We start from the raw sequence: 26,461 nt of genomic DNA on the forward strand, positions 1-26,461 counted from the left end.
GACTCACCGGCCTCGCGGCCCCGCCCAGCGCACCTGGCGTCCCCGGGGTCCCGCTCCAGGTCTGGGGGTGACGCCCGCACTCCTGGCCTGGGACCGGACGCCCGGGCTCGCCGCGGGGGGCGGGGTGACACCCGCAGAGCCGGTGCCAGGAGAGGCTGGGGCGGGGGAGGAATCCGCCTGGGGGTGGGGGGCGCCGGGGCTGCTCACGCCCTGCCCTGTCCCTGTGGCTTCAAAGGGAACCTCGTGGGAGGGGGAACAAAGAGAAAGTGAAACTGGGGCTGGGAGCGAACGCGTCCTGCAGGTTTTCCGTCTCAGCCCCAGAGATTCCCAGGAGGCGGGGCGGTTGGGCGGCCGAAGCCCCAGCCCCCGACCGCACTGGACGGCGCCCCCTTTTCCCCACGGCGGGCCCACTCTTGACCGCCCCACGCGCACACACACACCGGGCAGCAGCCCCGCGCCCGCCCCACGCCCTCTGGCCTGGCCGCTGGGTCACCTGGAGGAGTTGGGGCCTGGCCAGCGGGCCCAGGGATACTGTCACAGCCGAGCTGTCCCTGGCAGGCACACGAGGCTAGTGAGGCCGGGTCCGAGCTTCTGGAAAGAGGACGTTGGAAGGGAGGCGGCCCCTGAAGTCCTCGTGGGGTGCTGGTGGGCCATGGGGTCATAAGCACTCGCCTGAGGCCAGGGCGACCGCAATTGGGGAAACTGAGGCTCAGAGAGGGGCAGTGATGGCCCGGTGGTCAAGGCCCGGTGGTAGAGCTGGGCCCTTGCCCTCCCTGGTCCAAAGGTCCGAGTGTCCGTGTGGGGGAGGGGCAGGGACAGGGTGGGGGAGTGGTATATGGTGGCCACAGAGATGCATGACCGAGAAGAAGACCCCCCACATCCTCTCCTCCTGGGCCGAGGAGCCCACCTCCCCTGTCCCCACATCGAAGCCCTGCAGCCCAGTCCAAGGGGGACCCCAGCACACGGTCACTGCCTCCAACCCCAGAGGAGGACGGCGGGACACGTGTCTGCAGCAGGAGAGACTGAGGTGTGACCAGAGGGGGGCTTCCTAGCACGAAGGAGAGACTGGACGTCTGTAGCCAGGTGGGGTGGCCGGGGGGCAGGGCCTGGCGAGCAGAATTTCAGATGGAAGGCGCTGGGCAGCCCGTACAGAGTGTCCTGGGGGGAGAGAGATTTCCCAGCGATAACCCCGGGACCGCCGTGAGTCGAGATGGGCCGTCAAGATGGGGCAAAGCCCCACCCAGCCCAAAATTGCCGGGTGTGGGCTCCTGGGGGAGTCTGGCCCCGAGTGCACCCGAGGGGCCCAGGGTTTCGCAGCCCCGAAACGTGTCTCCAGGTGGCACCACCTTCAAGAGGCGAGGAGGCTACCCCAGCGGGAGCCCTGGGCACAGACTGGGCCCTCATCCCCTCGGCTGTCCAGTGGGATGAGCCGGGAAGTGCACAGGGCACTGTGACCTGGGGGGTCTGTCCCACCTTACCCGGTCGGTGTCCTCAGAGCCCCAAGTGCCAGCCTGACCTCCCCCCAGGAGCGTGCAAAGGCCCGGAGGAACTTCCCAGACTCGGGTGGGTCCAGGACTCTGCCTCCCCAGTGCATGGGGGCCCGAGCATGGGGGGTGCCCCCAATCTGCCTGCTGCTGGGGTCACCCAGTGACCCACTTGGGGAAAGGCCAACTCAACAGTGTTTGCTCTGAGGGGAACCCTGGGCCCAGTGGGCGTTTCCAGATGGGCAGGAAGCTGCCCCCGGACACAGCGCTCCGCGCCGGCAGGCTGGCGCCTGCTGCGACAGTGACAAGAGCAGCTTTCCCAACCCGCTGGGGCCCTTGAGCCCTGCTGTGGCATCTGACCCCTGCTCCCCCCGCCCTGCCACCCCCGCCCCTCTCGTCAGGTGTGAGGCCGAGGCTCCAGGGACCTGCCATGCTCATGCAGTGTCCCCCGGTTACGCAAGGCCCTGGCACACCCAAGCCTGGCTGAGAGTCTGGAGGGCTGCCAGCCGGGGCCTGGGAACCAGGCTAAGAAGAGCAGGTGGGGCCGCCCCCGGCCTGGCCCACCCAGGAGAGGCCCCATCTGCATGGTGGGTGCCAGGGGTGAGCTCTGGGTTCACGCTAGTGCCCAGTATCTACAGGGCGCAGGCCTCAGCCCAGTGGGCAGACCGACAGGTGGACAGACGGACAAGAACCCTCACATGGGCGGTTAGAGGTACTGAGCGGCCGGGGGGACCTGGAAGGAGGCGTTGTCCCCGCCCCTGCTCCTCGGGCCCAGCAAGGACAGGTGAGGGAATGGGAGGGGGGCTGAGCCCGGGGGACAGCCCGTCCCCACAGTGCTGCTGACACTCGGGACAGGGAGCTGGCTAGGATACCAAACACCTAATTTCAGTCCCACTGGGCCTCCGGCAAGGCCATAGCTGCCCAGTGGCCTTGGAGAGACCATTCCGCTGCCCTGGGCCTGGCCTGCTCATCTGACACCCCCCGAGGCAGGCCCACCCCCCACCCACAGGCACAGTCACGCCCTCTCTGGCTGACCAGGCAAGTGGCCTGGATGGGCCTGGCCCACAGGGGTAGGGGGTCAGGGCCTTCGGCAGATGGAGGGCTGGAGTGAGACCTGCTGAAAACCGGACAGCAGCAGGGAGGGACTGTGAGGACAGAGAGATGGTCCCTGGCAGGACACTTACACAGGAGAAGGTGTGGGTGGCGGGCTGCCTGGAGGCGGTGACTACGAGCTTCAAGACTGGGACAGAGGACACGGGGCAGAGATTATCTGGAGGAGGGACCAGCTTGGGCAGGCAGAGATGGGTGGGGGGAGCAGGGAGCACTTGCCCTCCCCCACAGGTCCTGGGTCACATTCTCACACCGCCTGGGGCAGACTGGCTGAGTGTCCCGCACCCCCGAGGTACTGAAGTCACCAACCTTTGAACCAGAGCCTTAGCCAGACTCCGCCCACCCCCATCCCCAAGGTCCTGGGACCCTGACAGACCCAGTGGAATAAGGCTCTTTGGGGACCCAGGGAGGGAGTGGCCCCAGAGAGACTTTATTGTCACGGTGCCCAACAAAGACCTTTGGGCTGTGTCTCCACAGCAGAGTGGAAAGCAGCAGTGGAAGCAGGAAGGGTGCTCAGCTGGAGGCCCGGGGGCGGGGCGCCCGTGGCCCCTCCAGCAGGTCGCAGTAGGAAGGGGTGGCTGACACCACAAGACAGCTCCCGGTCAGACACCAGGCAGCACTTCCTGAAAGAAGAGGTCTCCTGAGGCCCAGGGCAGACAGACAAGCCCAGGCACCTGTCGGTGGGGCCAAGCCTTCCACGGGGGAGGGGCCCAGGGACCAAACAAATCCAGCTAGCCTGGAGAATCTTCCAGAGGGCCAGAGGATGGAGTTGGGGTGCAGTGTCAGCTGGGGCCCTGGAAGCAGGCGGGGCACCCAGCCCGAAGGATCCCAGGGAGGGCGGGGCGGGAGAACAGGACGCACAGCATCTGAGCCACGCCCAGGCCCGAGGACCTTCTAGGCTATGGCTGGGGCCCTGCAGTTCTGGGTCGGGTACGTCAAGGGGCAGCTGACAGGACAGAGTCCAGGGGGTCTGAGGTGGCCCTTCCTCCAGGGAGCCCTCCTGACTGCGCCCGTCTGCCTCCAGCACCTTCAGCGCCCCTGCAGTGTGTGCCTGCCCACCGCAGCCTCCTCCAGGGACCAGCCCAGGACAGATTCCCTGAGCGGGGACAGGATGGGGGCTCAAGCCATAGGCTGGGAGCAGTCAGCCCTGCCCGCGGGCACGTACTGGACCGGGGGCCAGGACACCAGCCCCACGCTGCAGACTCTGCAGAAGGGTCACCACCTCCAGATTCCCAGCAGCTTCTGCCTGTGGGAGGAGCCGAGGGAGGAGCCCAAAGTCGCTGACCAGCAGCCTGGCCTCTGCCCCACCTTCCCCATCTGGACCCCCTCCCTGCCTCCTCCCACCTGAGCACACAGGACCCCGGTCTCTACTCTCTGTTTCCATAGCTCTGGGCCCAGGGAGGGGCCGGGACTGGCAGGGGGACAGTCCTGCCTGGGCTCCCAGATGTGAAGCATGTGAGCACTTGCAGGAGAGACAAAGGAGGGGAGCTTATGGAGCAGTCAGGGAGGCCTTCCTGGAGGAGGCCAGTCTTGGGGAGGGCAGCGGGGCACTGGGAGTACTCACAACAAGCAGGGCGCTGCGCCCATCATAGCCCGGCTGTCCCAGGTCGGCCCCTGCCTGCCACCACGCCCGCAGGCCTCTGCCGTCTGCCCTGGAGGCCAGCCTGGGAGCAAGCGGAGGAGGGAGAGCTACCGGAGCCAGCCAGGCACCCGTCCAGCCTGCCTGCCCACCTGCTGGCCCTGGGCACCTTCGGTGTCCTCACAAAGCCGGCCCCAAACAGCTGACCCAGCAGCACTGGGCCCTGGGGCAAGAGGCGCGGGGCAGCCTGGAGTTTCACCCAGCGGGGGTGCCAGTGACTCAGGTCGAGGGTGCGCACACGCAGGCACACGCAGGAGCATGCACACACCAGCAGCACACGGCATGCATGCACTGACACACGCAGACACGGCACGCTGACAGCTGGGTGCCAGTTTCGGCTTTCACAACGGGCTCTGGCTGGGAGGGGCCACCAAGGGCAGGGGCTGGGGAGGGGCTGGGCCTGCCTGCCTTAGAGAGAAGGTGGCCAGGGGGCGAAGAGCACCTCCCAAACGCGTACCAGAGTCATCCTCAACCTGCCACCCCCTCCTGGGAACTGGCTGGGGAAGAGCCCAGCAAAGGTGTGCTAGCTGGGGGGGATCCCCCAAAGCGGCCTTAGCAGACCCACGGCAGGAGTGGCAGACGCAGTCACCATGGTGGCACCGGGAGATTCCTGGGGCGAGTCCTACTGGGGGGAACCAGCAGCCCCTCCAGCTCCTGCTGCCTCCCACACACATGGGGGGCTGGGAAGGGTCGGCCCAGGGCCTCCTGAATCCAGCCAAGCAGCTCCCATGGGACTTAGCAGACCCAAACGCTCTCTGCCTCAGTTTCCCCATCTGTCACCAAAGTCAGCGGGGCCCACGGGGGTGCAGTCCTGAACCAGAAGCCCCTTCAAGGGCGAGACCAGTGATGCAAGTGGGCCCCAGGGCTTTGGCCAGCCCCTCCCTCCTGGGCCCACTCCCCTCCCACCTGCTAGGGCCCTTTGCCCTGTCTTCTCTGAGAAACAAGGCAGGCCTGAGGCAGGGTTCGACTCCCAGGGACGGGGAAGACCAGAGCTGGAGGGGAGAGTCTGGGGCCTCCAGGGCCACGGGGGGTGGGATGAGGGCCCGGTCAGAGCTCTGGGGTCTTCTTCCCGTGAGCAGGCGGCCAGCCCCTCCTCACCCCAGCCAGTCAGCCTGAGATCCTGGCGTGGGCAGCTACTCCCTGGACCTGGGGGCTCTGGTTTCAGGAACGCCCACGCTGGCCACTTCTGGCACCCCAACCCCAGCCACGCCAGACAGGCCCCTGCCCTCCCTCCACCCCCACCGCCCTCAGACTGGCCTGGGGGCAGCTCAGGCTGCCCCTCTGTGGGGAGGGGCCCCGGGAACGGAGGGAGAGGAGGGGCTCTACCGCCCTGCCTGGCCTGCACTCGGCCTGCACCCTCCCCGGGACCTCCAGGGCCTCCCGCCCCATGCCTGTCCCCCAAGGCCTGCGGGCGCTCACCTGGGGCAGCTGTGATGTTAGGGTTATGGTGGCCACAGGCAGCTGTGCCCTTGAAGCCCCCGCCCCAGCCAGCCACCTCTCCCTGCTGCCCTTCTGGAGCCCCAGCCCCAGGTTCCCGGAAGAGCAGACAGGACTGCGGCCCTCACCGGCACAGCTCTGTCCCAGCGTCCTCCAGCTCCGGGGGGGACAGGCAGGCCCCGGCTGCCCGCAGGAGCCCAACGACACCCAGATGCCTGCGGCGGGAGAGGGCACGCTGACCGTCTGCCTTGCAACCTCTGCTCGGACCCAGCAGGGCAGCCTCAGGTCCTGCGCCCACCCAGGACCAGCAAGCAGCCCACTGGGCCCAGACCCGAGCTGCGCACCCCCTGCGTGCCCAGGACACCCTGGTTCTGCAAGGAGGCCCCATGTGGGGCACCCAGCACCCAGGCCCACTCTGGGTGTCAGCCCACCCCAGGGGCTGTGGCACTTGCGTAAGGACCTGGGGACAGCTCTTCTGGAAGACAGTCTGCCCTCTCACACGGCCACCCTGGCCAGGGCTAGGCCTGGCGAAACTGAGTCCATAGGGCCGGACCCTGCCCTCCGGGGGGGGGGGGGCGGCCCGGACACAGGCAGACAGACGTGTGCTCGGGTCCTGCTGTCTGCAGGCGTCTTGGGGCAGCCTCACCGGGCCTTGCGGGGGTGAGCGGGCCACAGCGGCAGTGGGGTGAGGGCGGGGCTTGGTGAGGCCTCGGCCACACTGCAATGGCCCACGCAGACCCACTACCTGACCCCCTTTCCCCACCGGGTCGGGGGGCAGGCTGGACCCCATGTTTCACTGCTTCCTCATCTTCATGGAGGCTGAGGAAACAGGGACCCCAGGCCTTGCTCCCTACCGGCCACCCCAAGAGCCCTGCTTGCCGCTCCAGGGCTCCAAGGCCCAGGCGGGGAATGAGACCGGAGACCGGTTTGGGGGGTGACAGCAGGCGGGGGTGGGGGCGGGTCCTAGGTGGGGTGAGCTCATCAAGCCACCCGCCCACGCCCCAGGGCCCAAGGCCTGCCACCCCCAGCCAGCCAGGTCATCTGGGTGCTGGGCACACCCCACAGGGCCCCTCGCCCCCACCCACCGTGTGCTCATGGGGACCTGGGAAGGACGGTGCGGGCCCGTCCCCCTTCTCCAAGGGCCATGCACCCCGCCCAGGCTCCGGCGTATGAGCACCAAGGCTGGGCCTGGACAGTCTGCAGCCAGGCCTGTTGCCTGGAGACTCCAGAGCACCCTCCGGGAAAGAGCCCGGGGTCCTGAGGGCCACGCCCCCGACTCCGCCCACACCCCCCGGAAGTGCAGAGAGGAGGCGGGGCCAGGCACAGGCTTTGCAAGATGATCTCTGCCTTTGGGGACTGGACAAAGGGCAAAGCTGCAGTCCCAGCCCCCCCCACACACACACACACACGGGTCCACTTGTGCCCGTGCCCAGCTCTGCGTGTGATGTTGCTCTGGGCACACGCACAAGGCGCTGGGCCAAGGGCACCAGCGGGCTGCCCACCCCGCGTGGAAGGCCTTCCCAGAAAGTTCCCTGGCAGCTGGAGCGCGGCCGAGTCCCCGCAGGCCCGGAGTACCGCATGGTCACCCCTCTGAGTGGGGACTGTCTGTCAGAGCAGGTGCTGCCGGCCCTCGGGATACAGGCCAGGGCCAGGGTGCGGGGGAGGGCAGAGGGCATGCGGGCGTCCTGGGGGCTGGGGGCAGAACTGGGCAGCTCCTGGTTGGCCGATGCCAGTGCGTGGGTGTTTTATTTCACATCAGTCCTCACGCTTCCGCAGGCGCAGCACCCTCGCCCCGGCAGGCACATGCCCATGGAGAAGACCCCCCCAGAGGCTTCCAGCTGCCCGGGGGCAGGACAGGACCCCCCTCTGCCTCTCTGTCCAGCATCTTCTGCCCACCCTGTCTCAGCTCTATGAGACACCACGGGCCCTGACACACCCCACGCTGGAGCCTCGCCTGCAAGAAGCAGAAGAGGGGCCAGCTTGGGGGTCCCCCTCCCAGTGCCGTGCAAGCGGAGGTGTCCTCGTGCCCACCTGGCCCAACATCCAGCACCCTACAGCCTGCTTCACACCTGACCCGCCCCGCAGCCGGCCGGGGCATCTCCCCTTGCCCTGCCCCAGCCCCAGCCCCACAGGTGCTCATCGGGGGGCACACTGGAGACTCTCAGGCTCTGTTCACGTGTTTTCCAGAGTCTTCCTGGGCCAGCCTGGCTCAGCCGCAGGTCACCTCCTCCAGAAGGCCCTCCCCTCCCCAGGCTGCACTGGGCAAGGAGGCGGGTGTCTGGGCCTCAGCAGCTCTGCTCCAGGACACTGCAGGACGGAAGGCAGCTCACCCCCAACCCCTCTAGGCAGCTCAGTCCAGCCGGCCCCACGGGTCAGCCCTGCCCAGGAGTCCACCATGGGCCCCAGTACCTGCCCCTCACAGCCAACAGCAGTGGGCTGAGGCCGTCCTCATCGCGGGCATTCACATCCACCCCTCTCTGCAGCAGCATGGTGACCACACCGGCATGGCCCCTCCGGGCTGCCACATGCAACGGAGTTTGACCACTGAAGTCCTGCAGGCTCAGGTCACTGCCCTGGAGTGACACAGGGATGTGTCCCCCACCGAGGTAGGGCTGGGCAGTGTCGGGGAGACCATGGGGAAGAGACAGGAAGGACCAGGGTGCACGGGGGGGGGGGGCTCCTCATGGCCACTGTGCCCCTCCGCTGCCAAGAGGCCCCACGGCTGGCTGCCCAGCCTGTGGACCTGGGCACAGGGGGGTTGGGGGCCCCAGGGAAAGCCCTGCCCGCCCCCAAGCCTGGCGTGGCTGGGGTGGGTCCCCAAGGCAATGGTCACTCACCAGCTCTGCAAGGGCCTGGAGGGCCTCCGTGTCGCCAGCGTGGGCGGCAGCACAGGCCAGCCCCGGGGTCAGGGCATCCCGAACAGCATCGGTCTCCTGAGCGGGAAGGGCGGCACCTGGCACCCTGCCTCTCCCTGGGCTCCTCAGCACCCTCAGAACAAGGTCCAGGCACGAGGCCAACGTCTGGCTCTGCCCCAGCGGCTGTGTGACCAGGGCTTGCCCCCTGCCCCTGAGTCCCATTTCGAGGTCTGTCTGCCCACCTTCAAGGACGCTGGGATGCAGTCACCGCAAGGCACCGCCTTGGGGGCCACGGGAGGGAATGCCAGGCCTCCCGAAGAGCCCCCTCCACACACGTGCCTCTCAGTCCCCCAGCACCAGGGACGTGGGGGCTGACTCAGAGCCCCCTGAGGTGGGCCGGGGTCTCCAAGAGGCCCTGCAGGCAGCCTGCCTCTGGCCCGTGGGGCACAGTGAACCCCACCACCCCACCCCTGCTATGCTGAGGGGAAAGAGAGGTGTGGGGTGTGACCTGGGCCCCCCAGACGTGGTGCCCGGGGGCCAGGCCTGCGTGCTTTGCCCGGGGGCCAGGCTGGGTGCGAGGCGGGGCCCTGGGACATGCAGCCCAAGCTCCCCGAAGGCACGGTCCAGCCTGAACCCCCAACCCCAGACCCTGAAGCCTGTTTGGGGCAGCCTGGCTGAGAAGGGGGAGGGGGCTCGAGGCTGGGGAGGCTGTGGGGCCTGAGGCCCACCCCCCTCAACCCAGAAAGCCCTGGAGCTCAGAGTCTGGTAGACCCCTGAGCAGGCAGACCCTCCATCCAGCACCCAGGCCCTCAGCACCCCACCTCACAGGGCAGCCCTCACCCAGGGCTGGGGTGGGTACTAATGGCCAGCCCAACACGGTCCCCCGCTGGCCCCCAAGTGACTGGCTGTGATCTGCCCCCCATGGACACATGACAAAGGCCCCTGTAGACTTCCCCGCCTTCCCTGCCCACTGCTGCATGAACCCCTGCAAACCCCCCGGTTGTGGCCCCGCCCAGAACCAGCTGGCCCTGGGCCTGGGGCCTGGGACCCAGGACTCAGCTGGCCTGGTGGTTTCCTGCTCATGCCCTGGAGTGACAATGGCCGTGGCACACCCGTGGGTTCTGCTCCGCACTGGGCAGTACCTGGCTCAGTCTGAGGAGCTGGGTCACCCCAAGGCCCCGAGTGCCACTGCGGAGGGAGGGCCGGTGCTCCTGAGTCCTGGGCAGCGTCATCTCTCCCCGAAGGTCCCTAGCCAGCAGCTGGAAGGAAACACAGGGGAGCCAGGGCTCTACCCAACCCGTTGGCTGTGACCCAGCAGCCCCAACCCCCCATGCGACCAGGCCCCCAGCAGGCACAAGGTGAGGGCAGCCCTGGGCCCCGAACTCCCCGGCTCTGCCCCGTCCTTCAGGCCTGGGTGCCCTCTGGACGAGGCCCCTCTGGCCAGCCCCAGTGTCCACACCCTGGCAGCTCAGGGACCCCGGGCTCCTCGGGCCTCTGCCCACTCAGAACCCAGGGCCGTGTGTGTCTCAGGCCGGCCTGGGAAGTGCAGGGAAAGACAGGCTTTCTGAGGGGCCAGGGCCTGGGCCAGACCTGGGCACCCCAAAGAGGCAAAAGGGCAAGTGGGGCCTGCACTTGGGACCGGCCGGGGGTGCAGAAACTGGGGCTTTGCAGCCCGGCGGGCCCCGTGCCCCGGCCCTTTCCACACCAGGCGCACCCCCACACTGGTCCCCACTGCCGGCCCACGCCACCCCCCACATGCCCTCGGGACCCCCCTTGCCCGCACCCACAGCCTCAGGGGCTCATACCTCCTTCCGCCCTTCCAGGCTCAGGCCGGGCTGGCCCAGCACATAGGACAGCTTGGCCAGGGCCGCCTCGGAGGTCATGTCGAAGCCCGAGACGATGCCGGTGCCCGCCGTGGCCTGAGGACCCAGGGCCCAGGGCTCAGCAGGGTGCAGGTCCTCCCAGCCCGGCGGGCCCTGCGCCCCCAGAGGGCCCATCCCTCCCTGGGCCCCGGTGCCCAGTCCCCACCATGCCGGCAGCGTAGTCCGAGGTCACGGGGCCCTGCAGGCAGTGCGTGCAGTTGAGAATGATGAGGCCTCGCTCGGCTGCAGCCCGAAGCTCCCAGAGCAGGTCGGGCTTGGTGGGCCCGTTCCCCGAGCCGAAGGTCTCCATGACCACGCCCTTCAGGGGGGGCTGCAGGAAGGCCCGAACCTGAGGGGCCAGGACAGGACGCAGAGGGTATTGCCTTCCTGCTCCCGCAACGGCCCAGCAGGGTCTGCACCCCTGCGTTGGCCAGAGGCAGCAGGGCGGGGCCCACCGCGCTCCCAGGCTCCCCCGCTTCCAGGGAGCAGCGTGGAAGGCTCTGAGGGGCTGCTCCAGCCCTACCCCAAGTCCTCCCCGTGGAACTCCTGGGCCCTTCTAAGTGTCTGAGGCCGTGGCTGGGGTGGAAGTGATCTGAACACCGTGGAGACAGGTCGCAGGAGGTCGTGGACACGGCTGCCCCCCACCCTCCCCTGCCCCCGGCCCACCCGTCCCCCGCACAGCAAACGCTCCTGGCAGCCAGACCCGCACACAGGGCTCCCCCGTTACGGGCCCACGTCACAGAAAAGGTGAGACCGGGCCCCTCAGCCTCCAAGGAGGCAGGGGAGACGGTGTGGTCCCCCGGCCCCGTGACAGGCGGAGGTTCCAGGCACGTGGGGCGTGGATCTCCTTGAGCCTGGGCCTGAGGTGGCCTTGAGCTAATGGGGGTGCAGAAGGGGCAGGAGAGAAAGGCTGGCACCGGAGCCGGGAGGGCACCCTGGTGGGGGCGGGGCCTACCAGGGAGGCAGGGATCCCGGGGTAGAGGCGCAGCAGGCCCACGTCCCGCTCCACGCTGCTGTGCACCAGCAGCGGGTCCTTCCCTCGGACCTTCCGCACCAGCTCCCAGTTGACTGTGAGGACAGAGGGACCCGGTGGGACCCAGCAGCCAACTTGGGGCGACACCCCAGACCCACCAGGCCACTGCCCCTCCCTACCCCCAGCCCTGGGCTCCTGCCTGGCCCTCTGGGGGGCTCAGGGCTCAGAGGGGTTGGAGTCCGGCCTGGGGCAGGGACGCACAGCAGATGCGGACTCCAGTGAGGCCTGGACCAGCAGCCCCAACGCCACATGCGGCCAGGCCCCCCAGGAGGCACGCCCCCTCACCGGGAGGGAGAGGCGGTGGCCCTCTCAGACCAGGCGGCCTCTCCTGCCCCTCCCCAGGTACGCCCTGGGCCACAGCCCAGCCAGTGGATGGATAAACGAGAGAGCAAGCCCCCCACACCCCTCACGTTTGGGAAGAGAAAGCCTCCAAACGATCCACCCAAAGTCTCAGAGGCTAACCTGTGCCCACCCGCCTCCCACACCGGGTGGTAGCAGCGGGTCCCAGCCCGTGGACGGAGAGGAACAGTTGAGGCCAGGGCCCCTCCAGCCCGCGGTGTGGAGGGCTCCCAGAGGGTCAGTCTCAGGGTGTGATGGCCCTGCTCGGCCAGCACCCAGCCACCTCGACGCATGGAGGGCAGGCAGCAGGTCCGGCCTGCAAATCTCAGGAGCCCGGCCCCCGGCCCTCCTCTCAGCCCCAGATCAGCAGAGGTCCGGGGGCGACCCCACTGGCACCGGCCCCTGTTCCAGCCTGTTGCAGGTGTGGGCCCCGTCCATCCCAGGGAAGCTGAGGCCCCGAGGAGAACAGCCCACGGCTGTGCAGAGAGGCAGGCACAGAGGCAGGAGGGGCCCGGGGCTCAGGCCTCCTCTGCTACCCCGTGGGGGTGGAGGCCTGTACGCCTCCTGCTGTGCCTGCCAGAGCAATTCACACTTAACAATAAACTGAGGAACATCCCAGGACGCTGCCCTCTCTCTGGAAGTCCGTGGGGACCGGGCGCTGGGGGATGGGCCGCAGGGAGGAGTGCTGCCGGCCAAGGTCAGGAGACCCCCTGGGCCGGGTGTCAACAAGACGGCCTGTAGTCCAAGGCCAGCTGAGCCTGCACGTAAGACGGTGTCGGGTGGAGCAGCTGACACCGCAGGGACTTCTGGCTGCAGAAGGTTTACAACGGAGACCAGGAGGCCCCACCCCCACGGTGGGCCCACCCCCGAGAGCCCCTGGAACCCAGCTGTCCGCCCAGCCAGGAGCTGGCTGTCCAAGTGAGGGGAGGGGACAGTAGCAGGAGCTCGAGGCTGGGTCTTCCAAAGAGGGCACGCAGTCCCCCGAGGCCTGGTGTGGACCCCAAGTCCGCCAGGCAGGGGCGGGGCCATGTGCCCTCTGTCTGGGCGCCTCGGGGTGGGGAGGGGCAGTGAAAACCGAAGAAGGCCCGGGAGATGAGGTCCCACCGGCAGCATAGCCCCGGGCTGCCTCGCTCTGCCAAGCCGGAGCCCCCAGCCCCCGCGGCCCCACCCTGCTGTTTCTCAACACCAGCTGCAGAACCTGCCGGGCCTGGGTGGGTGGGCCGGGTTCTCACACCCTCACGGCACCCCGGCCAGCAAAAAGCCATCTGGGGCCTGGGGCCCGGGGTGTCTCTTCCCTCCGGCCAGCCTCGGCCTGGCGCCCGCCAAGCAACTGGGCCAGGCAGAGCGAGTCCCTGTGCCCGTGACCTGCCTGGGCTTGGCGAGACGCAGCCACAGAGGCCCTGGGACCCAGCGAACTCCTCCGCACCCCACAGCAAGTGCCCCATAGCTCCACCCAGAGCCTCAGATACATGTGACTCAGTCCCCATGGGGGAGGGGCCGCTCCCACTTCCAGGGCTGGCCTGGAGGGGCCTGGAGGGGCCCGCACGGGGCAGGAGGGGCTGAGCGCCATCAGCACGCGTAGGGAAGCCAAGCCATCTGCCAACACCAGCACAGGTGCCACCTCCTCCAGGAAGCCTCCTGGACTGCTCTGGCCCCCAGCGAGCAGGTGTATGCCGCCCGGGCCCCTGGGAGCCCTGGGTGTGCCACGCTCACGTGAGGCCTCACACCCCCTGGAAGGCACCCAGGAAACAGGCTGGGTGGGCGGGGCCAGGGTTGGGAGCACAGGGTCACAGCACGGGAATGGGAGTCAGGGCTCAGGGCCCAGCAACCACTCCCCGTGTGGCCCCTCCCCTCTCCCTGGTTCCCACCCTGGGGTCTCCCCTGCCCTGGCCACCTCGGCCCCACAACACCCTCGCAGGACCCAGGCAGCCAGAAGGCCCAGCCTGTCACTGGCCTTGACCCCACAGCTGGGGGTCCTGACTGTGGGACCCAAAGGCTCCGAGGGCTTTCGCAGTCACGTGACCAGCCCACCCTGCCAGGGACGAGCCTGCCCCTCCACCTGCCGCACCCCAGGGCCTCCAGAGGCTCCTCATGGCCCCCCAGACCCCTTCAGGCTCCCCTCGGCCCCAGCAAAAGTCCAGGTGGGCGTGCGGCCACCCTGACGGCCCAGCCCGGCGAGCCGCCTGGGTCCTGTGCGTCCCCCAGCAGCAGCCCCCCCTGCGCTGGGCTTCAGGGCCCCAGACTCCCTGAAGGAAGGCCGGCTCGGCCAGCCTGGCCACCACTTCCACCAACCCCAGACGCTGTGCCAGGGACCCACAGGGTGCCCGGCTCAGGCAGGAAAAGACACAGGCCACGCTTCGGGCCGTCCTTCACACACCGGGCTGGGTGGACGGCATGGCCACTGGAGGGAGCCAAGGTGTCACAGGAGCCCACAGATGGCCCCCTGGGACCCAGGGAGGGGCTGCGGTGCTGGGTGGAGTCGGAGGAGCTGGCCACGCCCACTTCAGATGGGGGGGCAGGGAGCAGCCAGGAGACAGTGGGGGACACCACTGAGTACAGACATAGGGGTGACCCTGGATCAGAGGAGGCCTGGGGCCCAGCAGCCTGGCCGGAAGCAGCTCCACACTCAGGGCAAGACGGGGTGACGTCCAGAGTGGCCTCAGGACGTCTGACCTGCTAGAGACACAGGGCGCTGGGTTGCCCGCCAGGCCCAGGAGACAGAGAGAGCAGGTCCCACTGCAGGAACTGTGTCCCCGGGACCAAGCATGTGGCACAGTCACCGGGGTGGACTCCTCAGTGGGGGGGCTGCGTGGCCCGACGTGACACACGGGGGCAACTCCCCAAACCCACTCCTCCTCTGCGGCCATCCCCGGCCCGAGCAGGGCTCGCCCCTGGGGCCTCCCACCCCGTCCCAGCAGCCTGTCCTCTCTGTGCCCGGGGCAGGGCCCAGCTGTGCAGCAGGTGCCTCGCCGCCGGCCCCTCCCACCAGCTTACTGGTGACGTCAGCGCCCATGACAGCCAGAGGTGGCAGGTTGGGGGAGCAGAAGGCCGAAAACCTGCGCGTGTCCACCTTAGTCACACGGGTGCCCCGGAACAGCTGGTTCTGGAAGAACAGGCAGACCTGCGGGTGGGGGACAGGGGGGGCCAGGCGTGAGGCCGCTGGCATGCCTGGCCGTGCCCCGTGAGGGCCGGGCGTCTGATCGGGGAGCCTTGTGTGGGGACAGGTGCGGAGGAGGGAAAAGGCAGGCTCAGGATGGTGCGGAGCCGCCCGGTGCCGTGGACACGCACACGCATCACGGAACCACGTGTGATCTGGGGGACGCCACGGACTGGCTGTGCTGCGGGAGGGGAGCTGTGCCCTCCTGCTTTCTGCGCCCAGTTCTGTTCTCCGGGACGCGTGTGTCCCTTACAGGGCAAAGGGCAGACCTCTGGGGCCCTCAGGCCGGGCGGTACCTCGGGGAGCACGTACTGGCCGGCCAGGAGCAGGGCGCCCAGCAGGTTCTCCCGGCCGTCGTTCCACAGGGCGTGGATGGGCACCTGCGGGGGAGGGTGGGGGCAGGCTGGGCCCGGCAGGAGAGGGGTCTGCGGCCCCCCCACCCCCTCTGCTCCTCCCGCGGCCCCCACATGGGGAGGAACTCACCACAGGGCCTCCTACCACCAACCCCCACTAGGGGGCCCCACTGCTGCGGAAACCAGCTCCTGGCCACGCCCACGACCCAGCAGGGCCAGCAGGTGGGCGGCCACAAAGACCTCCCGGGACTGAGCCAGAGCCCTGCGGCCCCCGGCCGCCACCCTGTCGGAGCAGGAAGGCCTGCCCCGTGGCGCCTAGGCCCCTCGGCCGGCCTGGGCGTCACCTGGGCCCCGGTGAGGATGACGGTCTTCCGCAGGTTCTCCAGCACGAAGGCGAGCACAGAGGCAGCGAAGGCCATGGTGTCGGTGCCGTGGATGACCACGAAGCCGTCATACTGCGCGTAGTGTGTCTGCGCAGGAGGGGGCGGGGGCGCTCAGGACGGGCACCGGGCCTGGCCCTCCAGGGCAGGAAAGGGAAGAAGAGGGCCTCCTTCCGACTCCCGGTGTGAGCCCGCCGTGGGGGCGGGGGCCTGTGGGCGGTCCCAAGGACAGGCCAGGACTCCCAAGAGCACCGGTCAGTGGGGGACCAGCCAGACCTCAGCTCAGGGGTCCAGAGAGCCCCCATGGAACGGCAGCACCCCAGGACAGCAGAGGCCCTGGGGAGAGCGAGCCCGAGAGCCAGGGGGGTCCAGTGGGTGGGCCAGGCGTGGGCACAGCTGTGCACAGGAGGCATGGCTAGTGCTGGGGGCCAGCCGGAGACCGGGGCAGGCGGGCAGGGTGCTGGTGGTAAGCTGGGGAGGGTCCTTTCTGGCACAGCCCCCCCAGCTGACCACCTGCCCTACAGGAGTGAGGGTGGCTGCATGGACGTCCCACGTCCGAGACCAGGCCTCCATGTGGCTGCGAGGGGCCCCGCCACTCCTGTGGGGACTGACCTCGGGAGACCAGCAAGTGGGGGCGGGCTGGGGCGCCACCCGCTGGCCACACAGGGCTCGGCCCACCGCTCCTGCGTCCACGCAGCTGAGCCCGCAGCCAGGACCGCAGACGTGCAAGCTCAGCAAAGCGCCCCGTCCCTCGCAGAGGGGACTGTTCCCAGACGGCCTGCTGGCAGCCCGTGGCCCTGTTCAGGGACGAGGGGCCAGGCCCAGAGCCACACGCTGTCCGGGACGCTCACAGCGAGTGGTGTGGTGACACCCAAGGAGACGGAGGCTCGGTCTCAGGGAGAAGGAGGCCAGGGTGTGGCTGGGGGCCCGGGAAGGGAGCGGGTGGGGTGAGCCTCTGGGAGCCGGTGAGAAATGGGCCTGGAGGGTGGGGGACCCTCTGGTGGCAGGAAAGGCGGGCACGCTCGGCGCTGTGGGCACCTCCTGCGCCCTTCCTGGGTCCTACAGCCACTCAGGCCAAGGCTCCGCGGGGGAGCGGGTGGGAGGGACAGAGGGGAAGGGCCAGGTGCCCGGCTTCTCAGCCTGCCACACTGACCAGGACAAACCAGCTGTGTGGTCAAACCGCGCATCACCGCTGTCTGGGCGGGCGGGCTCCTCTCCCCGGAAAGGACCCGCCCCTGCTGCCTGCCCTCCCCTTGTTCTGAAACGGGGCCTCGGCCCTGCAGCGGAGGAGGGGTGACCCAGTGCCCGCGCTGCCCCTGAGCCCCGCCCACACCCCCTCTACCTCAATGGTCTGGGCGATCTGAACCCACTCGCTGATGGTCATGTCGCTGGAGTCGAAGAGGGGCTGGCACTCCAGCACCGTGTACAGGACCCTCTGGTCAGGACTGGCTGGCCTGTGGGGGGTGGGGGGGGTGGAGGGGCGGCTCCCACTCCGACCCCGCCTCCCGGTTCCCCTCTGCCCAGCCGGGCCCCCCCACCCAGGGTCCTGTGTCCCTGGGTCCGCACACCCCACATTCTGGGCATCCTGATCAGAGGGCTCGGCCTGCCTTCCACCAGCAGGAGTCCCCAGGAACAGGGACTGTGGTGGCTGAGAAGGGCCAAGGAGAGGCCCAGTCACCTGCCCACCACCAGCTCTGAGGGAGGCTGGGCCCAGCGTGGATGAGTCGGGGACGGCCTGGGAGGAGCGGGGCTGGCAGGAGGGGCCAGTGACCCGGAGGGCGGCCCCTCACGCAGCCGCTGGCAGGGAGGGGCAGCAGGTGGCCGGCGCTGGGATCGAGGAGCAGGGCGCTAAGGCCCCCTTGAAAGGGGGCTTTGGTCCACTCTAAAGCCATGGAGTGGACACAAGAGCTGGCCTCCTGCACAGGACTCGCCGGGGAGCCTGCCCGACGGCCCGTCCCCCTGACAGTGGGCCCTCGTCCCCGCCCAGACCCGGGGCACTCACGGCAGCACCAGGGTGTCCTCGGGGAGGCCGCGGGCCCGGGCGTGGGCCTCGTCGTGGAACATGGGCAGCGTCCTCAGCACGGCGGCCAGGCCCTGGCCGGGCACCAGCACTGTGGGCGGGGACGGGGGTCAGGGACTAGCGGCCACCCCGGCTCCTGCAGCCGCCGGCCCTCATGCCACGCTGGGCACTGAGGGGCCTGGGCAGGGCAGGCCTGGCAGGGGTGGGGGGAGGGCTCCAGCCCTCAGGGAAGTCCGAGGCCCGGCGCGGGGCCGGCAGCTGCCACCGCAGGGCCGCGTCCCCAGGGGAGCCCACGCCCCCAACCGAGGCTCGGGCCTGTCCTCTGCAGCCCTTCCTCACGTGCCCCGTCATCCCCCACCGCTCAGAACGCCCACAGACAGGCTGCTGGCTGTTCCAGGACATCCTCTACCCCTGCCCTCTTCTGGCTGGTCAGGCGCCTCACCCCAGCTCAGGGCACCGCCTCCAGGAAGCCCTCCTTAATGTCCAGGCCCTCGCGCCCTCCCCACACGCCCTACTCGCTCCCTCACTGGACTGTGTGCGACCCCTCCAGGCCCCAGAAACGTCCTCTGCAGAGGCCCGGGTGTCTGTGGCTCTCAGCAAACCCTAAAAGGTCGCAGGGGTGTCTCCGGGGAACTCGTGGCTCCTGGGCACTGGCTCCCTGGAGGGTCGCTGCCTGGGGTCCCGGCCTTGGCCCCACGAGGCTCCCCACAGGCACCGTGAGGGGGAGCCGACTGCTCCCCGAGGGTCTGGTGGGCGTCTCCCAGAGGTGCTCCCACCTGGATACGGTGCCCAGTGAGGACAAGAAGGCCCCCCACCCCTGCGGTCGAGAAGCATCTTCCGCCGGATCCTGTAAGACCTTCAGGACCGGGGTCAGTGGTCACTCCTGGGCAAGGGGCTTGCTCCCAGCCTCGGAGTGGGCGGGCGCGGCAGCCCCTGGCTGCTTAGTGACGGCCGGGCTGCTGAAGGCGCCTCCATTGCTGGCTCCCAGCTCTTGGGGTGCCAGCGGGCTGCGACCCTACTGGGTGCTGCCACAACCTACAATACAGTGGCAGTTACGAGAAATGGTCCGTTTAGATGAAATCATTTAAAAGGTGCACTTGGGAGTCCTGGCTCCTGGACTGAGGGGACAGAGTGAGGTGGCTGTGGGGACAGACAGGGGCCCACGCGGAGCCGGACAAGCTTGGGTGGCCCTACGGACTCGGGCCGAAAGCGGCCACACTGGACTGACGGGAAAACCTCCTCCTGCCGGCCCGTCTGGGCAGGTGGCTCCCTTGACAAAAGGTCAGGCTTTGCCCTGACCGAGCCGGTCGGTCCTCGCATCTGGGGTGACAGACCTTTGAAACGTCGGCCTGGTCCCCTCTCCCAGCCCCCAGGGCTCACCGGCCTGCACCGGAGCCCACCCTGGTCCCCCCCACCGCTGTGGGCTGTGAGTGCCCCCTGTCCTGGACCCACCCACGCAGAGGAAGGGCCGGTCTGTCTGCTTCGCTCCTCATCCAACCCCGGAGATTCCCCACTTCGCTTTCTCCTGCCCCCTCATCTGCCACCCGTGGACTCTTGTCACGCCCCCTTATGTCTCCTCCTTCGATTCTAATGTACAGAATCGGGCGCAAAATCACTGTTCTCGGGAAAGTTTTCTCGGTCTGTTGAGATTCTGCTTCCTGGCAGCTGCCATCAGTCTGGCTCAAATAAACTCTCAGAGACTTTTTCCGAGGCTGCACCTTGAGTCATCGACAGCCACTGCCACCGGCGGCGGAACTGACAAAAGGGTGAGAAGTCTCAAAGTAGCTTCCTTGAAAGATTTCTTTTAAGAGACCAAAAAAATCAAATAGGGGAGCAGTGCCCAAGACCAGAGAGTAGAACAGAGTAGGACAGACTTGAGTCCTGCTGCCCAGCCCTCCCCCCCGGAGGGGGGCCCAGCTGGCCCTGAAGGGGGCCGCCTCGGGGCCGGGCGGCGTCACGCCCTGCGGACCCAGCCGCCAGCCTGCTCCTGGAAGGTGACTCTTCCAGAGAACTGTGGGGGTTCAGAAAGGCCCCCCCCCCGATGTGCCTCTGTGGTAATGCGGGTTGCTGCACAGAGAGACGCCCGCCCCCCCTTGACGGCCAGGAAGTTCAGTTCGGGCCCTTACGAAGGGGTCACCGCTGGACCCGCCTGCAGGGCGGGACCCCCTGCTGTTTACCACACACCTGCTCTTCTCCTCGCGCTGACAGGCCCTTTGAAGCCCCCAAGGGGCCTCCCCTGCCCCCAGCTCAGGACGACGGCCTCCTTCCCTTGTGTCTCCGGACGTCTCCTGCTCGGGGTCCCAACTACGGTGTGTGCGGGGTCCCTCCATGCGGATGTATCACATATGCTCATTTCAAACAACTTTCTGGCTTTAAGTGACGTCCCCCACCCTTCTAAATAAATACTCATGTTCGCACCTAATTCTGAGTTTTGTAAATTGTATTCGCTTTTTATCCTGAGGCCATGTTCACTGACTGTAGAGAGGAGGAGGGAGGGGAGAGAAACATCCAGAGGTTGCCTCCAGTACACACCCCAAAGGGGGACTGAACACCAACCCAGGCACTTGTCCTGACTGGGAGTCGAACCCGCAACCCGCTGGTTAATGGGACAACACTCCAACCAACTGAGCTGCCACACCAGCCCGGGCAAAATTGTATCATTTTTCTTAACCAGGGCCCCCCCCAGGCTTTGGGCAAAACCAGAGGCCCCCCTGCCTGGGCCCAGGGCCTTGCCCCAGGGGAGCCAAGTCCAGTGGAACATGCCCTCCGGCAGCGACCGGTGGCCCCAGTGCGTCCGGTCTCCTGGGACTGCCTGCAGCTTCAGCGGCAGGAACGTGAACCTGGGTGCGAGTGGGGCCGTGTTCGAGGAGGAGGGCCAGGCGGCGACCGAGGCCCGGCGTCTCGGGACCACAGTCGGCTGCTGGGCCTCCTGCAGCCTCCGGGCCAGGAGCCTCCAGGTTCCTGGGCCCAGACGCTGCCCCGCCTGCCACTGTCACGACGCTACTTGCCCCGTGACAGCTTCGATGGACTCGGGGAGGGGCTGAGCCCCGGCTGCCACCCTCCGCCCTGCCCTCGCCGTGCGGCCGCGAAGGTGTCACCAGCAGGTGCAGAAACGCCCTCCAGGTGTCAGTCCGACAGCTTTGCGGTGGCCCGGCCACCTCGCTCCCTGCGTCACTCCTGCCCCCGGGGCCACCACGCATTAATCATTGACACGGACGGCCCGTGGCCCTGAGTTCATTGACCCCCCCATGGGGCTGGAAGGGGCAGGGGCTCCCCGTGGCCCCCGGGCCTGGCTCCGGAGTCCAGCCCCCTCTTGCCTCTTTCTGGCCTGGGTGGTGCCCTTGTCCCTGGATGCAGAAAGGTCACTCAATGTCCCTGAAGACTGAGTGCCAGACACACCTCCGAGCAGGTCCGAGGGCCGGCCCTGGTGTCCCTCGTGGTTGGGGTCACGCAGCTCTGGCACCCGGGCTCCCAGGCTCTGCTCTTCCCGGGGCAGCCTCGGGCCTCTTTCTCTCTCCCTCCCTGGGGCCGAAGCCCGGGCCACCTTCCTGCAGTGGGGAGGCTCTGGCAGTGGGGTCTGCTCACAGGCAGGCCTGGCGCCGAGGGGCCGGCTCCTTCTGGAAGCAGAGCCCTCCCTCCTCCAGGAGCGGGGAGGTGCTGCCGGACGGCAGTGGGGGCTAGGAGTCCACTCGCAGTGCCGAGGCCGGGAGCGCCGCCTCCTCCCAGACCCCAGTGCTCAGGGCACCAGTGTCCCCTCCACCCGGCAGGCTGGCCGCTGTGAGCCCGACGGTCAGGCCCCTGCCTCCCAGGGTCACGCTGGCCGCCGCTGGGCAGGCCCTGCTGACCCCAGTGGCCTGAAGACTCTGTCCCGTGGGCCCGCTTTCTGGGTCGCCTTCCAGACCCGCGGCCTTCGTGCCTCTCAGGGAAAGGCAGTGCCACAGGGCCGCCACCACGAGCACTCGGGGCCCAGGGGCAGGAGCACACTGGGGACACAACAAGTTGTGGTGGGAGCAGGGCCAGAGCCCGCCTTCTCCTGTCTCCCAGACCCTCAGGGGCGCTGGCTGAGCCCAGTGGAACTGCAGGTGGACCGTGACGAGCCTGGAGGGGCCGACAGGGTGGACAGGGCCCTGGACTGAGTGGGCAGGCCGGCCGGTGCGGGGGCAGCTCTCCTCTCCCGGCCCGTACGGCTGTCAGGTGCGAGTGGTCCTGCGGCCCCGAAGCAGGCTGCCCCGTGACCGTGACCGGCTCTTTTTTGCCGTGCAGATGCTGTTTATGGCCGTCCCCTCCCCCCTGCCAGGGCCACACCGAGTGACCGGCAGACCCTGTTGGTACAGTGCCCCTCAGGCCCCCCCAGGCATTCACCCGCTGGCCAGCTGTCCAGATCGGAGCTGTGAAGGACACAGCAGCAGTCGGCAGCCCCGGGGCAGCCACTGGGGGGATGTGAGCACCCCCGTCCCCAGAGCCCCGCCAGGATGGGGCTACACTAAGCTTTGAGCCCTGGGGCCCGGCACGAAGTGCTGCCCCAGGGACATCTGTGAGCTGCCCCGGGGCAGGAGATGGAGGGGCAGGGGCCGGGCCCAGAGCAGCCACCGTGGAGGTTGGAGGGTGTGTGAGCCCCGCTTCAGTGGAAAGGAGTTGAGTTTTGAGGAAGCAGGAAGGAGCGGGAAGGGGTCCTTGCAGTGGCAAGGACAAAGGAGAAGTCCTCTGTTACGGCCTCATGGGGCAGGAGCTGAGCTGGGTCTGAGGGTTGGAGGGGCCGGGGCTGGTGGCTGGGAAGGGGAGCTGGGGCTCCCGGTGGGAGGACACCCCAGGGCGGCAGAAGGAGCCAGGGAGGAAGAAGGTGGCGGAGAAGGACCAGCACCCGTGGGAAACGGGGCTCCTGAGGGGGAGTTAGTGTGCAGACAGCAGAAGAGGGGCTCAGAGGCTGTGTGCAGGCCCAGCTGGGGAGGTGCAGACAGGTTCCCGCTGACCTGGGGGCGCTGGGGCATTCTGGAAGCTCCTCCCACTCCCGCGGGCCCCAGGCCCCCAAACTGAGTCCCTCCCTGGAGGCGGCACCTCGCCCAGACCCCGACCCGCACAGAGCAGTCGCCCCTTGCTGGCTCCTGTCAGGCCAGTGCCACAAAGGCAGACAAGACTAAGCGCCACAGTGCCCCAAAGCCACCTGCACGGGAACGGGGACTTGGCCCCAGAGGGGTCACAGCCGTCAGGGCCCGAGCCCGGCGCTGGGAACAGGCGCTGGGTGGCTGGGTCACATCACAGGCGCTCCGCGGTCCTTGTGAGGGGCTGGTGGCCCCCAAACGCCTGCCCACGTGTTGGTCCGGGGCGGGTGCTGGGCGGGGGGCGCCGGCCCCAACTCCCTGGGTTCTCAGTGCTGGCCCCAGGGCTCGCAGCCCCCCGGGACACGCCCTGCTCTCCAGGGACGGTCGCCTGTCCCCCGCCAGACTGCTCCGGGAGAGGCTGGCGGCCTCAGGGAGGCCGGACGGCGAGAGGGCCAAGGAGCCCAGGCCGGAGGCCGACTCACCGCCGCACTGGCTCCGCATTCCGATGGTGCCGCCCGTGTAGATGGCCAGGAGCCGCCGCTCCGGCCCCTCTGCACGCGCCATGCCGGGCCAGGGGGCCACGGGGACCACGGGGACCAGGGAAGGCTGCGGGCGCTGGGAGGGGTGCGGGGACCCCAGGGGACTCTGGGGACTGAAGGGAGGCGGAGAGGAGGGCGGAGGGCAGCCAGGGTGGGCGGGGCCTGCCTGGGGGAAGCGCCGGTGGAGACCCGTGTGGGGCGGCGCTGCGGAGGCACCTGCCGTGGGGAGGGGACACCTAAGGGGGCGAGGGCGGGGCGGGGCCTGAGCCTCCGGCGGTCTGTGGCGCCCTCCGGGTGTTGGAGGGTCCGAAACGAGGGCGCCAGGACCGCGTGCCTGGCATCTCAACCGGGGTGGGCCGCCCTTGGCTTCCAGGTTCAGACGCCGGCCTCCCGGCAGAGCCAGCGCTGCCGCTGGGCGTCAGTGTCCACTCCTTGGGGCGGCCGAGGGTGGGCAGAGGCCCCAAGCGGCCCCCTGCGCCCCGTTCCGCAGGGCCCAGACCTGCAGGGCGAGAGCCCAGGAAGAAAGCCCCCCAACAGGTTCAGTGTGGACGGACCCGGACCCTGTGTCCCTGTCTGGGCGCCAGGCCCCAAGGCCACAGGGGGACCTTGTGGGGGCGACGTGCTCTGGAGACTGACATCACGTGCAGAAAGGGCCACCCTTCATCTGGCTTTGACTCCATGCAAGTGGCTTTGGCACTGGCCACACAGTGAGGCTTTTCTGCTCCCAGGAGAATTGCGTCTGTCCCATGGGGGGCGGGGGACCCTGTGCTAGTTTCCAGGGGCCACAGCAACGAGATTGCAGACCAGCTGCTTATCCAACAGTCCCGTCCTTGGGCGGGACATCCGAGGTCCAGTGCGGGTAGGCCCAGCGCCTCCTGAGGCCTCTCTCCTTGGGGTCCCCGCAGGCCGCCCTACCTCTGCACGGGACCCCCGTGTCTGGCTAAATCTTGTCTTCCAAGGTCACCGCCAGGCCAGAATCGGACTCACTCGTGTGAACCTCATCTCCAAGCCCAGTGGCATCCGGAGTGCTGGGGCCAGGGTCGCAGCAGGTGACTTGGGGGGACACAACTCAGCCCTCCCGCCCCATCGGTCTGTCTGCAAGCTCAGCCACTGTCCGGCTCTGCTGCCTGTGTCTGTCCCCGAGCCCCGTCTTCTCCCCGAGGGCCCCAGCGCGGGCCTGGCCCCGGCCACCATTCCTCTTTGCCAGCTGCCCCCAAACACCCCACTGGCCGCCCGCAGCTGGCGGACTCCTGTGCCTAGAAGCGGCCGCTCACTTCACTGGTTTCCGCCGTCAAACTGCGAGAGCCGGGGGTGGGTTTGGCGTCTCCACAGGGCCACTTCGGGCTCTGCTCTGAATGCATCGGTTTGCAGCCGGCCGTGCCCAGGGCTCCCACACGGGACTTGGCGATGATTTACTGGGTGTAGCACCAGGAGCACAGGCAATATAAACAAAAGTAGACAACTGGGACGTCGTCAAACTTTCATTTATTTATTTAAGATTTTATTTATTTTTAGAGAAGGGACAGCAAGGAGAAAGAGGGAGAGAAACACCACTGTGTGGTTGCCTCTTGTGCGCCCCCACCGAGGACCTGGCCTGCAATCCAGGCACGTGCCCTGACTGGGAATCGAACCAGCGACTCTGATTCACAGCCCACTCAATCCACTGAGCTATGCCAGCCGGGCAAACTTTTGAATTTTGTGCATCCAACGACACAACATAGTGAAAAGAACACTTAAAAATGTTTAAGATGGTAAATTCTGTGTTTTCCCGCAATAGGCAAGATGGACGAGGAAAAACTGTCCACAGAACAGGTATGCCAAGGAGTGAACATGGGGGACCCCCGCCCTTCTGCAGTGCCCTCTGCCGGCAAGGCCGGGCGTTGCACCCTTGGGGACGCAGTGGAGTCTGCAGGCTCAGCGTGACCTGGGGCGGCACAGGGTGGGCTGGGGGTACGGGGCCAGGCTCCAACTACCAGGCAGCGCGCTTCCCGTCACTTCGGAAGATGAGCTCGTTTCCTATGAAGATGCACCGCCCCCCGCTGGGGGACCCAGAAGTCCCGCCTCTCGGGTGCTGACTAGTGGAAACGCATCTGTCCAGACTTGCTCGCAGCCGCTCTGTTCACAGGGCACCCGACGGAGGGCTCCTGCGAAGCCCTTCAGCAGGAGAGCGGAGTGGGAACGAAGAAACCCAGGCATGCGGCGAGAGCAGCCGGGGAAGGGCCGGGCTGCCGGACCCCGTTCCCATGAGCCTGTGCGGCAGCCCGCACGAGTCAGCCGGGCACCGGACCGGATGCGGGCGCCTGGAGGGAACTGCCGTGCCCACGGACACGGGCCCACAGAGGCGGCTGCGCGGCCTGGGTGCGCCGGGGTCCACCGAGCTGCGGTGCGGACTTGTGTGTCACCTAGACCTCAGGCAACCTGAGAAGGGGGCGAGAACCCCCGATTTGGAGCTGCATGAAAAAGGAGGGGACCCGCTGACGTCTCTGTTTTACATTAAACTGAAAGTTGCTCTGGAATAAACTGCCAACCAGTAACGTGCAAACACTCACGTAACGACTCCCCAGCTTGTTTACTGAAGTGCTTCTACAAAGATCTGAGTTGTGCTGTCAACATTTCTCAATATTTCCACCCCCCCCCCCCCCCAAGTATAAAGTCTTCCCTACAATCGGTGGTTTGCAAGCTGCAGGAGCAAACTGGGTTTTGCCCCGGAGGCGAACCCTGCAGTTCCCAGGGACGCCCGCTAGGTGGCAGTGTGTCTCCGCCGCCCAGGTCTCCCCGCACCTGCACTGTCTCGAGGAGCTCGTCCTGAAAGGTTTGCGCAGGAAGACGGTCGGGTAAGAAATGCTCTGCAGTTCTAAGTCCGTGTCTGCAAGCGCACAGCGCCCGCTGCCAGTCCGCGTGAACGGCCGACGGCCACGGACCCTGGGCTGTGGGCGTTCACCCGTCACGCACATTCCCAGCATTTTCACGCAGTCCCAGAACGACGCCTCCCTGGGCCCGGAGTGGAACCGCATTCATCCGCACGGTGACCTGACCCGCCTGCATCTGGGGGGACGCTCCCCAGGCAGACGCAGCCCCACACCCTCCCTTGGGAACGCCCGTCACCAGGCGGAATGTGTCCCGGGTCCCTGCGGCCACACTGGAGAACGGCGGTGGCTTTGTCCCTTCGGCTCGTACCCAGGAGCCCTGTCAAAGTCCAGCAGGTGGGCACGGG

General features: G+C 68.0%; 1 protein-coding gene across 5 annotated transcripts; it reads right to left on the minus strand.

Annotated features, from left to right (window-relative positions):
- Positions 1-3,098: 3,098 nt before the first annotated feature.
- Positions 3,099-24,582, minus strand: ASPG (asparaginase). Of its 5 annotated transcripts, none has more exons than XM_053666105.1 (16): positions 24,522-24,582; positions 17,652-17,760; positions 16,992-17,103; positions 15,614-15,739; positions 15,213-15,296; positions 14,754-14,880; positions 11,343-11,455; positions 10,554-10,736; positions 10,331-10,444; positions 9,668-9,784; positions 8,508-8,603; positions 8,080-8,243; positions 5,799-5,885; positions 4,159-4,258; positions 3,760-3,840; positions 3,099-3,217 (listed from the first exon to the last, which is right to left on the minus strand). In XM_053666105.1, coding segments are annotated over exons 1-16 (1,635 nt in total). In that variant the 5' UTR covers positions 24,523-24,582; the 3' UTR covers positions 3,099-3,196. The 5 variants fall into 5 exon arrangements, with proteins under 5 accessions (XP_053522080.1, XP_053522079.1, XP_053522078.1 ...); XM_053666104.1 differs by lacking the exon at positions 24,522-24,582 and adding an exon at positions 23,191-23,388 and having other exon boundaries at positions 14,754-14,862; XM_053666103.1 differs by lacking the exon at positions 24,522-24,582 and adding an exon at positions 23,191-23,386.
- Between the last annotated feature and the right edge of the window lie 1,879 nt (positions 24,583-26,461).

The sequence above is a fragment of the Artibeus jamaicensis genome, unplaced genomic scaffold (genome assembly GCF_021234435.1).
Source record: "Artibeus jamaicensis isolate MK-2021 breed Jamaican fruit bat unplaced genomic scaffold, CSHL_Jam_final contig_444, whole genome shotgun sequence".
NCBI lineage: Eukaryota > Metazoa > Chordata > Mammalia > Chiroptera > Phyllostomidae > Artibeus > Artibeus jamaicensis.